The sequence below is a fragment of the Pimephales promelas genome, chromosome 7 (assembly GCF_988280905.1).
Source record: "Pimephales promelas chromosome 7, fPimPro1.hap1.1, whole genome shotgun sequence".
In the NCBI taxonomy this organism is placed as follows: Eukaryota; Metazoa; Chordata; class Actinopteri; order Cypriniformes; family Leuciscidae; genus Pimephales; species Pimephales promelas.
Window position 1 is genome coordinate 26,330,337 of NC_142775.1, and position 13,648 is coordinate 26,343,984.

Sequence of the window (13,648 nt, forward strand, 5' to 3'; positions counted from 1 at the left end):
CCTACGGCGTCTCACACGTGCCTAAATGCATCAAGATTTTTTTGCAGAAGAACAATTCACCGGTTTTTAGCCCAGAAGTTTATACTTTTATTTAGAAATACAATGATAAAAGAAAACATATAAAGACGCGAACATAAACTATGTCGCTCGTAATCGCTCGTGTGCAGCTTATGTCAACCCCTCTCTGTATCCTAGCAACTGATGGTTGTTGCTCAGCTTAGTTAGCGAGCAGTAACGTTAGCTATTGCTGGGCCACAAACACTGGATAGTTCATCTTAATACGGACATTAATTTGCTCTTTTCTTCGGTAAGCAAAGTGTTCTGTTTACCGGCTAAGTTAAACTATCATAATTCACAACCACAGATGTTGTTGGACGTTTAACTTACTCGTATACGAGATAAGCGGTAAGTTATGGTCACTCGCTAACTTAGCCATGCAGAATTTAAACGAACGTGATATCTTGTCAAAAATGGTTTAACAGAGGAACTCGCATATTTGTTCAAAATAAAAGTTTCTTGTTTTAAATATGTTCCCATTCCCACTGTATAGTCTGGATAAAGTGTCTACATTGTTGCCTGAATGTCTTCTATTCTTATTAACATTAACGTTAACGTTACTTATAATTAACGTTAGCCTGTATATGATCTCCTGCTTTTCCAAATATAATGTCTCATTTAAGTTACATCAGAGACCTTTACGAGTTTTGTTTTGTTTGTTTGTTTGTTTTTCAGATGGAGAACGTGCATCTTGTCCCAGAAGAAGAGGATGATGATTTGTATACAGGCTACAATGATTACAATCCGACTTTTGACTCAGAGGTACAAAAATACCTTGCGTTTATTAAATGTCGTCACTTGCTTTTATGCATGATCATTCTCCTGTCCCTGCAGGATCTTAACAACGATGTGGGTTTTCAGCAGGCCGTCAGGACGAGTCATGGCAGAAGACCACCAGTAAGTGAATAGCATCTGCTACTAAAGGTGCTTTATGGAAGTACAGGCACATCAGTACACATGCATATTTCATTAATAATAGACACTATATTTGTTTAATGAATATTTTTAGATGACCGCAAAATATCCTGGCACTGCTATTGGAGGGCGACCGATTGGGACAGCGTATGGGGTGAGTAGAGCTTATGGATTTTAACACTACTACATTTTTGACTCAAAATAAAATAGCTTTTTAAGTTAGCGTGATGGCATGTTAGAATGTATTATGTCTTATAATCAGTGAGAAAACTGTCAGGACAGGAAAGATCATTGGCCCTAAGGGGGGAGAGAATATACAGTCAGAATCAAGATAATCAAATATCGGGAAAATTAAATCGTATAGAAATGAAAAAAAAAAGAAATGGACTACTACGGTGTATTGAGAAATGGACTGTATTTCATGCTTAAGGAATTTCGAGGCTGAGTTTGTCAGTAAAGTAAGTTGATTCTATTTATTATTTCCTCTTATGTCTTATATTTCTGATGTTAATATTCCAGTCTCGGGTGCCTGTTGGCACTGCAATGGGAAGGCCTATGACTGGAGCTGTTCAGGTGGGAGACAATTTCCTGTTTATTTCCTCTTTATGTAATATGCAATGAAATTTTATTTGTTTTCTTTTTTTTTGTGTGTGTGTGTGTTGTACAGGACGGTGCGGCTCGCCCCATGACTGCAGTGCGGGCAGCAGGATATTCTTCATCTATAGCTAGAGGTGCTTTCACACAAGAAACCCTCTTGCACATGTGCTGTCCAGGCACTCTATGTTTAACTGTCTCATAATGATATTGAATAAATACTGTTATAGATTTTTCCTCAAACCTACCTATTATAGATTTTTTCCTTAAAACTAACTATACTAATATAACTTATACTCTAGCACATCTATATATTGACGTTAGCTAGGTTCACACTTCAGTGAGTCTCCAGTCGATTACAGCATCACACTCCCTATACTTCAGCGAGTCTCCAGTCGACTACAGCATCCGTCTAAATTCTATACTCTGCCAGTCTACAGTTGCATCGACAGTTCTAACTTCCTTGTTTTCTTCACTGCACAGCTTAAATGACAGACAGACTTGAGTAATTGTTCTTTAAATGCTTTTTATTACGGCCGGGAGTTCTCAAGCAGTTCTCAGAGAATCTCAACCAAAAATAAGAATACAACAAGCTTATAGGATAAAGTCAGACACATCAAAATAGAATCATCATGACTAACATTTCAACAAAAATATCTTATATCATCAAAAAACATTGGGTTAATAATTCAATCAACCATTTCACAATACAGTCAAAGAACTGACTGTATTTTCAAAGTTCAATTGACCAAGGTTACATTAAGTCAAAAGTTTGTTAGAAGGTTATATTGGATTATATTGAAAGTTCGTCTGATGGCTACATCCTAATTAAAAGGAAGTACGGTAAGATTTAATTTGGTTTATTGTTAGATCTAGAATGGAAAGTTAGTCACCATCACACATAAAAACAGGAAATGTGCTAAAAGTTTATCATAAGATGCTTCATCTAAAATACGTTTTTTATAGTTAGTAACATTATAAATCTTATGTATTAACAATCCACCACAATATATTTTAACTTCTGAGTTTAATTTAATTCTTTGAATTTGCAGGCTCAGTGTTTGATCCACTGGGACAATCAAAAGGACCAGCCCCTCCATTAGAGAGACAGAACGAAGACACGTATGCGTCCATCTGTTTTCATAGCGCTTGAGAAGCCACTGTCAAGTTTTGTTTACTAGATCCCCCTTGACATCTATAGTTTTACTTGGAAACGGACACACATTTCTGGTTTAATTGTTTGTTTTCTTGTTCAGTCCAGAGGAAAAGATAAAGATCCTGGAAAAGAAGGTGAATGATTTGATAGAGGAGAGCTGTCTCGCTCATGCTCATGGGGATCTTCAGCTGGTGGGTATAGCTGGGTATAACTGCTATACATGGTTTTAAAAAAAAATTAAAAGATGACTATTTAGATGCTGAATTATCTTTTTTTCTACAGTCTCTAGAGAAAGCCAAAGAGGCGGGCAGGAAGGAAAGGGCTCTGGTGAGACAGAGAGAACAAACAGGCACTGCAGACCACATCAATCTGGATCTTACCTACTCTGTGAGTTCATTGCTCCATATAAAATACATATCTTGACTGAAAACTCAGAAATTTCACATGTTTTATTTATGCTTTGTTCAGGTATTGTTTAACTTAGCAAACCAATATGCCAGTAATGACATGTACACTGAGGCTTTGAACACATACCAAGTCATTGTGAAGAACAAAATGTTCAATAATGCCGGTGAGTTAATTGCAAATATTATTTAAAATATCTTAATCCAAATTCAATTACATTCAATATAAATGTGTTTCTAATTTGAGGTTTTCTGTTACCACTTTCCCTACTATAGGTCGGTTAAAAGTAAACATGGCAAATATCTATTTCAAGCAAAAGAATTACACAAAAGCCATCAAATTTTACCGCATGGCTTTGGATCAGATTTCAAATGCCCACAATGCAATGAGGTCAGTTCTTAGTTCAGTACGTTTGTTGTGTGAACTGCGTATTTGATTTGAACCCTTCAATGTATTCAGGTTGTAAGCAATTTAGCAGGATTTTTCAATATGTAACTTTCCTTAATTTTATAGGATCAAGATCATGCAGAACATTGGAGTTGTGTTCATACATATGGGCCAGTACTCAGATGCCATCACATCCTTTGAGTACATCATGAGTGAGAATCCCAACATAAAGACAGGCTTCAACCTCATCCTGTGCTACTATGCCATCGGAGACCGTGAGAGGATGAAGAAAGCTTTTCAAAAACTAATTTGTGTGCCCCTTGGTATTGATGATGAAGACAAGTATATCCCTGCAAATGTGAGTGTATCGTTAAAATCCTTGTTAGTCACACATTTAAACTGAATTATATCAAATTTTTATGTTTCTTTTTTACATTTCAGGATGACCCTCATGCAAACATGGTGATTGAGGCAATAAAGAATGATAAGCTTCACCAAATGGAAAGGGATAGGTATTATAATGTATTACACATTCTGTTAGATCTAGAATACTGTCTACAGCTTGGCATTTATTAATCTCCACATATTACATTTCAGTGTATCTGCATCCTCTTCTATCATTTTGTTTTGTTTTACTTCTAGGAAAGCACTAGCAGAAAAATACATTATGACCTCAGCTAAGCTTATTGCTCCTGCCATTGAGTCGTCATTTGCAGCTGGGTTTGACTGGTAAGTAGTATACTATCATTCAAAGGTTTGGAGTCTTTAAGATTTCTCAGAAAGAATGCATTATGTTGATCAAATGTGACTATAAAGACATTTATAATGTTACAAAATATTTTTATTTTTCAAATAAAGATTGTTCTTTTTATTCAATAATACTGAAGAAATATATCAGAGTTGTATGCATAATCACAAAAATATTAAGCAGGATAATATTGATAAGATATGTTTCTTACAATGATTTCTGAAAACTCATGTGAAACTACTGGTGTAATGGCTGCTGAAAAATCAGCTTTGCCATAACAGGATTTATAATTCATGATACTACTGTTAATTACTGTATTTTCAAGAGATAAGAGATTTAAGGTAAAGGTAAAGTCTTACCAACCCCAAAACTTTTAAATGGTAGTGTAAATGTTCCACGAGCGGCATCAAATCCCATGACATTCCTTCAACAATAGTATTTATTTTAAATAGTTATTTTTCATCCATCTTTTTTTTTTAGGTGTGTGGACATGGTGAAGGGTTCACAATACGTGGAGCTTGCAAATGACTTGGAGATCAATAAAGCTATTACATACTTAAGACAGAGGGACTTCAAACAGGTAGATCTGACCCTGAGACACACTCAAATAGCGTTGCATTTGACATACTGTATTACCACAGAAGAGAGCCATTTGGCTCTATGTCTGTGTGGAACCCTTGTTTCTGTCTTTTCACATCCAATGGTCCATTTTATTTTGTTTTCTTGCCTGTCCATCTGCATGACTCTTGAGGCTGAGGTATGTTTTTGTTTTTGGAGAACCTGTGTGTTTCTGCAGTAGGACCTGTATACATGTGCTGATATTGTGTTGTGCTGCCTCGCTTCTTTCATTTCATGTAGCAGCTAATGTAATGTAATGTATCTCAAGTGTATTATTCAAAGAAATAATTTATTTATGTCACACATTTCCTTGAGGTCACTGCGAACACTATAAGCTTAATATGCTCAATCACATATTTTGTTTTATTTTATTTTCAGGCAGTGGAGACACTAAAGATGTTTGAGAAGAAGGACAGTCGAGTAAAAAGTGCTGCTGCCACTAATCTGTCTTTTCTCTACTTTTTGGTGAGTACAGAGCTATAAAGCATTGACATTTAAAAAAATGTAAATTACTGTATTTATCATATTGTGTTAATAAGGTTCTCAGATATGCTTAATAAGATAATGCTCTTTTTTTGCTGCTTATGTGTCCAGGAAAAAGATTATGACCAGGCTGACCGCTATGCTGAGCTAGCCATGAGCGCCGATCGCTACAACCCTGCTGCCCTCATTAACAAAGGCAACACAGTGTTTGTGAAAGAGGACTATGAGAAAGCAGCAGAGTTTTATAAGGAGGCTCTTCGCAATGACTCATCCTGTACTGAAGCTCTCTATAACTTAGGTCTGCCATTACAAATATGACATCCTGAGGGTTACACTGCATGAGATTTACATTATACGTGCTTTAACCTTTCTACATTTACGTTTCAGCTGAGACCAAGACTATGTATTAATAATGTAAGTCCAAAACAGAAATCTCTGTATCCTCATGCAGGTTTGACCTATAAAAGGTTGGGTAGGCTGGAGGAATCCCTGGATTGCTTCCTCAAACTGCACGCTATCCTCAGAAACAGTGCTCAGGTCATGTACCAGCTGGCTAATTTGTATCCTTCCCTTTAAACATCAGTATTCAAAATTTATATTAAATGAAAGTCTGTTTTATGACAGGTTGGGAATTTCAGCTTCCAAGAAATATCATGACATAAATATGATGAGTGCTTGTTAAGAGTCATATTCCTTAAGCAGCTTTAGATATGAGATGTTGGAGGACCCTCATCAGGCCATTGAGTGGCTGATGCAGCTCACCAGTGTGACCCCCACAGATGCCCAGGTGCTGGCCAAACTGGGAGACCTCTATGACAATGAAGGAGACAAATCTCAGGCCTTCCAGTACTATTATGAGGTAAAAACGATTTTCCCTAAAACCACCACTTAACATGACATGTCTCATGTTCCACCTCTTAACATGACATGACATGCTCAATACAATCATTAGTCACATCTCAAGCGGTTTGAATAAAGTAAATGCAGGACTTTTTTTGTCATCATACATTTATACATTCATTTTTCAAATAAATAGCTGTATTTAAAATGGTTTAAATGTAACATATTTAATAATGATAAATTAAATCTCAAATTAAATTATTAAATACTAGTTTGAGATCCTTTTATATCTAAACTGGTTATATCTGACACCTATGCATGTCTTGGTTTCTTTAAATAACAGTTAAAAATCATTAAATATAATTTTATTTAAAAAAAAAATATTAGAAAGCAAGACGTGCATAGGTGGCAATCATATAGATCACATTCCAGATTTTAGTGGATATCTAAAAATAATATTCTATATCATTTGTGTATTACAGTTATTATGATTGGTGTCTATTACAAAAATTCAAAAGAGGTAACATTTAAAAAAATAATTTCATGTTTATTTCAGTCGTACAGGTATTTTCCCTCAAACATTAGTGTCATTGAATGGTTGGGAGCATATTACATCGACACCCAGTTCTGTGAGAAAGCTATTCAGTACTTTGAGAGAGCTACCCTTATTCAGTAAGATACTAAATATCTTATGTATTTATCATGAATATTCTGCATGTATTTGAAGATATTAATGATGTATCATGAATTTTAGACCAACACAGGTCAAGTGGCAGCTGATGGTGGCTAGCTGTTACAGGAGAAGTGGTATGAACTTGATATCACTAATACATTTAATAAGTTTAGCCATAAGCTGTCATCTCAGTGCCTTCAGAGTCATGATTTATGTATTACATTTGTTTTCAGGAAATTATCAAAAGGCACTCGAGACCTACAAGGACATTCATCGGAAATTTCCTGAAAATGTTGAATGTATTGTGCTCAACACAACAGCAGTTTTTGCCCCTTTGATTATTTGTACTTATCTAGTAGCTTTGCATCTATTGCCATTCATTATCTTTCGCACAGGTCTACGCTTCCTGGTCAGGCTGTGCACTGATATGGGACTAAAAGAGGTGCAGGATTATGCGACCAAACTGAAGAAAGTTGAAAAAATGAAGGAGATCAGAGAGCAGGTACACTGATTTCTCTTGGTGCTGTTTATATTTGGGCCTCTTTAGCTAGAGTGAAAGTGAGGAGTGAACAAAAAAACACATAATTAAGTGGCGAGCAAAACAAGTGGCGTGACGTGAGTGATAATGAACGACACCTGTAATTCGCACCGGTCTCGCATCTCTCACAGAGGAGCGGAAGCATAAAGGAGGAGTGACGACAGTGGAGAGATGCGAGATCGGTGCGTCTCACAGGTGTCGTTCATTATCACTCACTTCAATGGCCTCGCACCGCTCTCATGTCCCTCGTCCTGCTCATCACAACATAAAACTGTCTAGACTAGAGGGATAAGCGACTCTAAATCAAGTGTTGGAATTTAAGAAAGAGATTACTTGGATTTCTTCTTCACCTGTTCTTAGCCAGTAAACACTGAGGAACCTGTGTGTTGGTCTGTATATAAAATATTTGAGCACATTCTCCATATTCAGAGCTGGAGAAATGGGCAGTATTTGACAGCATGCTGTTATTCCCACACACAGAGGGTGCGATCTGGGAGGGAGAGCAGTGCTCGAGGGCGCAGGGAAGGCAGCGCTGGCAGTGGTGAGTGTTTAACTCAACCTCATTGATTAAACTTTGAAATAAAATACTGCTCATTAACTCAATAAATGCTTCTTACTTTACTTTTTCCATCAACCTGTCATCCGCCTCTCTTGGTAAACAGGAAATACATCAAACCTTACACACACTCTCCCTAAGAAACCCAGCGGTATGACTGTAACTGCCCTAATATAGTGACTTAGTGGAGACATCCTGTGATGTGATTTTTCAAAAAGAATATGTATGTTACTTAGACACCGTCTTTCCTTTAGGACTAAACTAAATCACATGATCTAGAGATTTGAAATCTAACAATTTCCCTTTTGATTTTTGTTTATTTATTTTAAGTTTATTGTCTTGAAATAATATATATATATATATATATATATATATATATATATATTTTTTTTTCATTCTTCACTTGTCTTTTGGGACATCAGATGTGGATCTCATATCAGGTGATGTCCAGTTGTCAGCTTCAGGCAGTGCTGGGTTTAAAGGTCATGCAGCACACTCATTTTCTGTTATCAGCCTTTTACTGCATCTCACCTATCTCTTCTTCTAATATTGTATTTTCACGTCGTCACTTTAGGAAGAGGCTCAAACCCCCAAAAGCCCAGTGGTATGATCACTACATGCTTTATGTAGAATAAATCAGACATGATATAAAGCTACTTTATTATTATGGTCGGTTTTTTATAAGGGATTCTTCATAAAATTAATTAAGCCATAATTCCCATTTCTGTGGAAAATAAGCCAGATAAACGACATACCCTGTCATTCAAAAGTTTGGATTGGTAAAATGTTTTCATGTTTTTGAAAGAAGTCTCTTATACTCAAGAAGACCGCAATTATTTGAGTAAAAATACAGTTAACAGTAATATTGTTAAATATTATTACAATTTAAAATAACCTCGGTTCTCTCTAGATGAGGGCACGAGAATTGCATAAGCTAGCTTACGCTACGGGAAAGATTAATCTTTTCTGAGAAGTTGAAGCCAAAAAATTATCCTATAATTTTGTATCCATTGTCAAAGCAGCAGACCATGAGCGGGCTAGCTAGCAGCTCATTGGTTCGCTCAGGGAGAACTGCTACAGCCTATGAGGGAACTCGGTTGAAGTCGCGGCCAATGAGAAGCTGACACGCAGTCTATAAATAGTCGAGTTTCCCGCTGTTTTCTGTTTATTATTACTTCAGCGAGGCTCTTCGCGCCTGCTAATCTCCGAGAGGAAGCCTTGTCGCCGTCGAGAAGGAATCTAGTGAGCCTGGACAGAGTCTGAGGAAGCCGGCTGTCTTTGTCACCTTCAGCCATCCTGTGAGCTGACGCCATCCAGCGACGTATCTTTTACATTTGTATTTTGCTTGTGTAACTTAACAAAAGAGCAGTGAGCGTCTTTTTAATGATGCCTCGCACACCCGCGGCTCATGCCTCGCCCCTCTCTGCACTGGAGACCGCCGTCGTCTGCGCTCTCTGCCTGGGACTGGAACACAGAGCTCTCTCGCCGACGGTGGATGTTAACGTTACCTCTCTAGGGAAAGGTTTCCGTTGTCGACCATGCGTGCTTGACTCGAAGCGTTGAACCCGTCCCCTCTCGCCGCTCACGAGCTGCTTGCCACCGCGCTATATGAGGGACGAGCCACTGCAGCTGTGCCGACCGCAGCTAGCCTTCTTTACATTACAAGAGAGCGAGCCCGCCCCCCCGTGCAATACGCTTCACCGGAACTTAAAGCAGACACAGCCCGCTCGAGTGTCTAGAGTTCGTAAGCACACCCACGAGCCCGTGCGCGCGTCCCCCCTCTGCATAAAAGCCTCTTGTTTAAAAAAAGTGCTCACAATCCTGTGTTCACCCATACACAAAAGCACCACATGTACCCTGTCTCTGTCAGAGCCCGCTCGAGTGTCAGAGTGCATAAGCGTGCCCACGAGCCCGTGTGCGCGTCCCCCCTCTGCCCGCTCTGTTAGACGGGCCATAAACTCCTCTCTGAGGAGTCCTGTTGCCACAAACATCCGGCTCTCGCAGATAATTTTACGCAGCTCTGAGCTCGCGGTCAGCTTTTACTTTACAGAAAACGGTCGCGCTCCCGCGCACATGCGTCAGCGGCGACATGAGATACGAGTGTGTTTTTAGTCCGCCGAGACCGGTCAAGCACCCATCTCTCTAACGCAGTGGTTCTCAAACTTTTTCAGGAGGAGGCCCCCTTGTGTAGGGTGAATCCTTTTGTGGCCCCCCAAAAGAAAACTCATAACGAAAACATCCTCAAACGTACAATTTTACTTACAAATTTTAGATTGTACCAAAAACAAATGAATTTGTACAATGCTGGAACAACAGTTCTGTTTTTAGCTTTATGTCTTTGAATATACAAAATTAGTTAAATTGTACATTTCATTAAATATAACATTTTTTTTTATAAAAATGTTTTTTTTGACAGTTAACAGTAATATTGTCTGAAAAGTGCAACAAAAGTATTGAATACTGAACATTTGTGATGTTCATAGTAAAAGATAAACACTGAAAAATTAATTTGCTGATTGTAAAAAAAGTGCATTAAACTTCTTACATTTTAAGGTAGTAAATGACAGTGGCTCAAGTTTGAACAGTAATCTGTTTTTTCAGCAAGAAACAAAAAATTCTACTCTACTTAAAGAAATACTTTTTCAATATAGAAGACATACAATTTTATACAAGTTTTACAATATAAAAGAAATCATGCAATGCAGATTTCACATAGGACAATCCAAACTTACATACAGGTAAAATAATTTTTTTTTAAATAATTTCATATTCTAGAATTTCTTTGCGCCCCCCCTAGAGCCATCTAGTGGCCCCCCAGGGGGCCACGGCCCCCAGTTTGAGAACCGCTGCGAGTCTAACGTTTCATTCCTCATACGAGCGGCCTAAAATGTCTGGCCCGATCATGGTCTGCTGCAGTTGAACTGCGCTGACAATGGGTACAAAATTAAAGGATTAATTGTTTGGCCTGAACTTCTCCGAAAAGATGAATCTTTAACGTAGCTTAAGCTCGTAAGAGAACATAAATATATTTGCTGTCACTTCTGATCAGTTTGATGCATTTTTAATTGCATCAAACTTCAATTTCAAATTTTTCAACAACAAAAAAAATCTTTCTGACTTTTGAATGGTTGTGTATGGGTTATTTATTTACAGCCAATCAGACACTGCATATAATCACATTCATGAGACAGTAATAAGACCGAAATGAATTATTCTTTATTTCAGAAAGCATTTTCTTTTCCTGCATTCTTTCGCTTTATATTGTCAGCTTCATTTCTGTTCTGTTAGTAATCTATTGTTCTCTTTTATTGTTTATCTCTGTTTTTCTGTTCATGGCTATGCACCTGAAAGGGAGCAGCTCAAGCCCCATCAATACCCCTCCTCTGAGAGCCAGTGGTATGACTACACTCATTACAGAATTACATTAGAGGAAGAGATCACACACACCATCTGTATGACTATTACAACAAGCATTCTGCAGCTCAGGAATAAACTGCTGCTGCTGCACCTGTTACAGATGTCATTCATTCCTCAAATTCTGCCCTGCAGTTGTAACTCAACACATAATGCTAGTTTTACCACTTTATTCACAAAAAAAAAAAAAAAAAAAAAAAAAATCCTCATTGTTGCATGGTGCAACCCAATTTATAGGCTCTCAGCTCTGTACAGCCTTTCCACTGTCTCTTCAGAGATCTGTCTTCTTCTTTTTCCTTTCTTTTCCTTGCAGTTTCTCGCTCTGAAGCCAAGTATAGTCCTGTGCTGCAGCAGGGCAGAGGTATGTACTCTATTTCACTGTGCACTTTAGATGATCAGTTCTCTGAATGATTAAAAACAAAAAAACCCATAGCTTCATGGAAAACTTAAACTTACTTAGTCCATGTATCAAGATGTTTTAGTGCCTGAAGTTTCCACATCATGATACAGCGTCCAAGGACATCATTTCAATCACAGCACACCAGAAAGCAAACATGTGCTGAAGATTTATTTTTGCCAAAACCACTATTCCCAGGGAATATCCCGCTCTCACTGTCTGACAGAGCATTTCCAGCACCTCCTTTCTGTTTGCAAAGCACAGAGTGCAAATAAACCAGTGAAATATTTCACAAGTACACTGAACAACACTATCCCGGTATTAGTGCGCTTGATTTCAACAGTTTCTTACTGTATTATTTTTACTATCACTTGCTATTTTGGATGCTTGAACTGATGTCACAATAAATATGCTTTTTTTTATGACTACAAATATACCCCGAAGCAGTTTTTATTTAGCTTTTTGTGATAAATGTTGATTCTTGATTCTGGCATGATTCCTCAGTTAGGTGGACAGGGTATGGAAAACTAATTTATGTCAGCAAAAGGCTTGTAATTTTTATGCCTTTGAGTTTTGTCGCTGGGACGTTTAAAGATCTCAAAGTTACCTGCAGGCCAGACTCCGGTCCCACATCTGCCCCTCAGTGCTCTGTCATCACAGTCGAAATGTGAAATGCAGCTGTGTTCCGATGTCTTTGTACAACACAAATGCTTTCAATTATGCTATTCATATGAACTCACTTTAATTACGATTATTGTTCCACATAGGCTTTGCTTCAAGTGCAAGCTTGAGCTGTTGCTTTTCCTGCTTTTTTGTTGTTATTTTGCTTACCAGAGTTCTAACAGAGCATGGCTTGCATTGACGATGGTGGCGACTTAAATGCAAATGCTCTTTCCCCCCTTCTGTTCAGACACTACTGTAAAATAACACTCATTCCAGATATTTTCCAAGTCCAACATGTGGATGTGTTTTCTCAGACAGTGGACAAAGCAACCATGGCACCAGCGCCAAGGGTGAGAGGCTTAGCATTAAACTGAAAACTCTTCCCGGGTCCAATGAGCCGTATGAGGCCAGCACTCAGCAGGAAATAGGTGAGAAGCAACTTTGGTGTTTTTTTTTTTGTTTTTTTACAATTCTGGTAGAATAATTACTTTTTCACCAAACAAACCGTGCTTGCGTTTTGCATTCCTTTAGTTCACACAGTAGAGCATGGATCTAGCAAATGCATAAATGTATGATGACAATGTATTGTAACATTCCATTAATCAAATAATGTTACCTATTTTCTTGCTGCTTTATATTATAGCTAAGAGTTTTCTCATTCATGTAAAGGGAAATGATTCTGGTCTGGCCTGTACTTATTACCACTTAGTGCTCTCATTGTATTCATCACTTTAGATGCATCTTATGTCGATCCGTTGGGACCTCAAATGCAGAGACCAAAAACAGCAGCAAGGAAACGCACCGAGGAAGATGAGTTTGCTGATGAAGAGCTAGGAGATGACTTACTGCCTGAGTGATGTGTGCAATAGAGATCAATTCAGTGGAAAGTCTAATATATATCTAGATACTAAATTTGTCTGCATTTCCAGTACAAATAATAGCACTGAAGTTTAAAAATACTTCATTACATCCTTCGTTATGCTTTACTATGCTTTTTGCTGTATGACTACACCATTAAACCTGGATAACATAAAGACGTGCATGTTTTGTAAGTCTGAAATATTAAATCAACTTTCTATATATGCTACATATTTATTGATTCAATCACCTAAATACCTGAAAGGAACACAGAGGATCCGTGGGGGTGAATCAATGTGAGAGTTTTCGCATTGAGCAGATCATGATCTTGTCATTATCAAACAGT

General features: G+C 37.8%; 1 protein-coding gene across 5 annotated transcripts; it reads left to right on the plus strand.

Moving 5' to 3' along the window:
* Positions 1–165: 165 nt before the first annotated feature.
* Positions 166–13,524, plus strand: ift88 (intraflagellar transport 88 homolog). 5 transcript variants are annotated; one of them, XM_039655792.2, is made up of 31 exons: positions 264–405; positions 733–819; positions 892–954; positions 1,067–1,126; positions 1,492–1,545; positions 1,640–1,703; positions 2,619–2,688; positions 2,823–2,913; positions 3,005–3,109; positions 3,191–3,293; positions 3,403–3,517; positions 3,641–3,872; positions 3,956–4,026; positions 4,157–4,243; positions 4,743–4,842; positions 5,259–5,345; positions 5,475–5,661; positions 5,815–5,923; positions 6,072–6,222; positions 6,760–6,875; positions 6,958–7,010; positions 7,110–7,175; positions 7,272–7,378; positions 7,895–7,955; positions 8,077–8,121; positions 8,393–8,452; positions 8,545–8,574; positions 11,322–11,366; positions 11,698–11,745; positions 12,759–12,872; positions 13,180–13,484. In XM_039655792.2, exons 2-31 carry the CDS (start codon positions 733–735, stop codon positions 13,299–13,301), a joined length of 2,703 nt encoding a protein of 900 aa, XP_039511726.2. In that variant the 5' UTR covers positions 264–405; the 3' UTR covers positions 13,302–13,484. The 5 variants fall into 5 exon arrangements, with proteins under 5 accessions (XP_088989414.1, XP_039511726.2, XP_088989413.1 ...); XM_089133288.1 differs by lacking the exons at positions 8,077–8,121; positions 8,393–8,452; positions 8,545–8,574 and having other exon boundaries at positions 166–307; positions 13,180–13,524; XM_089133287.1 differs by lacking the exons at positions 8,077–8,121; positions 8,393–8,452; positions 8,545–8,574 and having other exon boundaries at positions 13,180–13,524.
* The last annotated feature ends 124 nt before the right edge of the window (positions 13,525–13,648 follow it).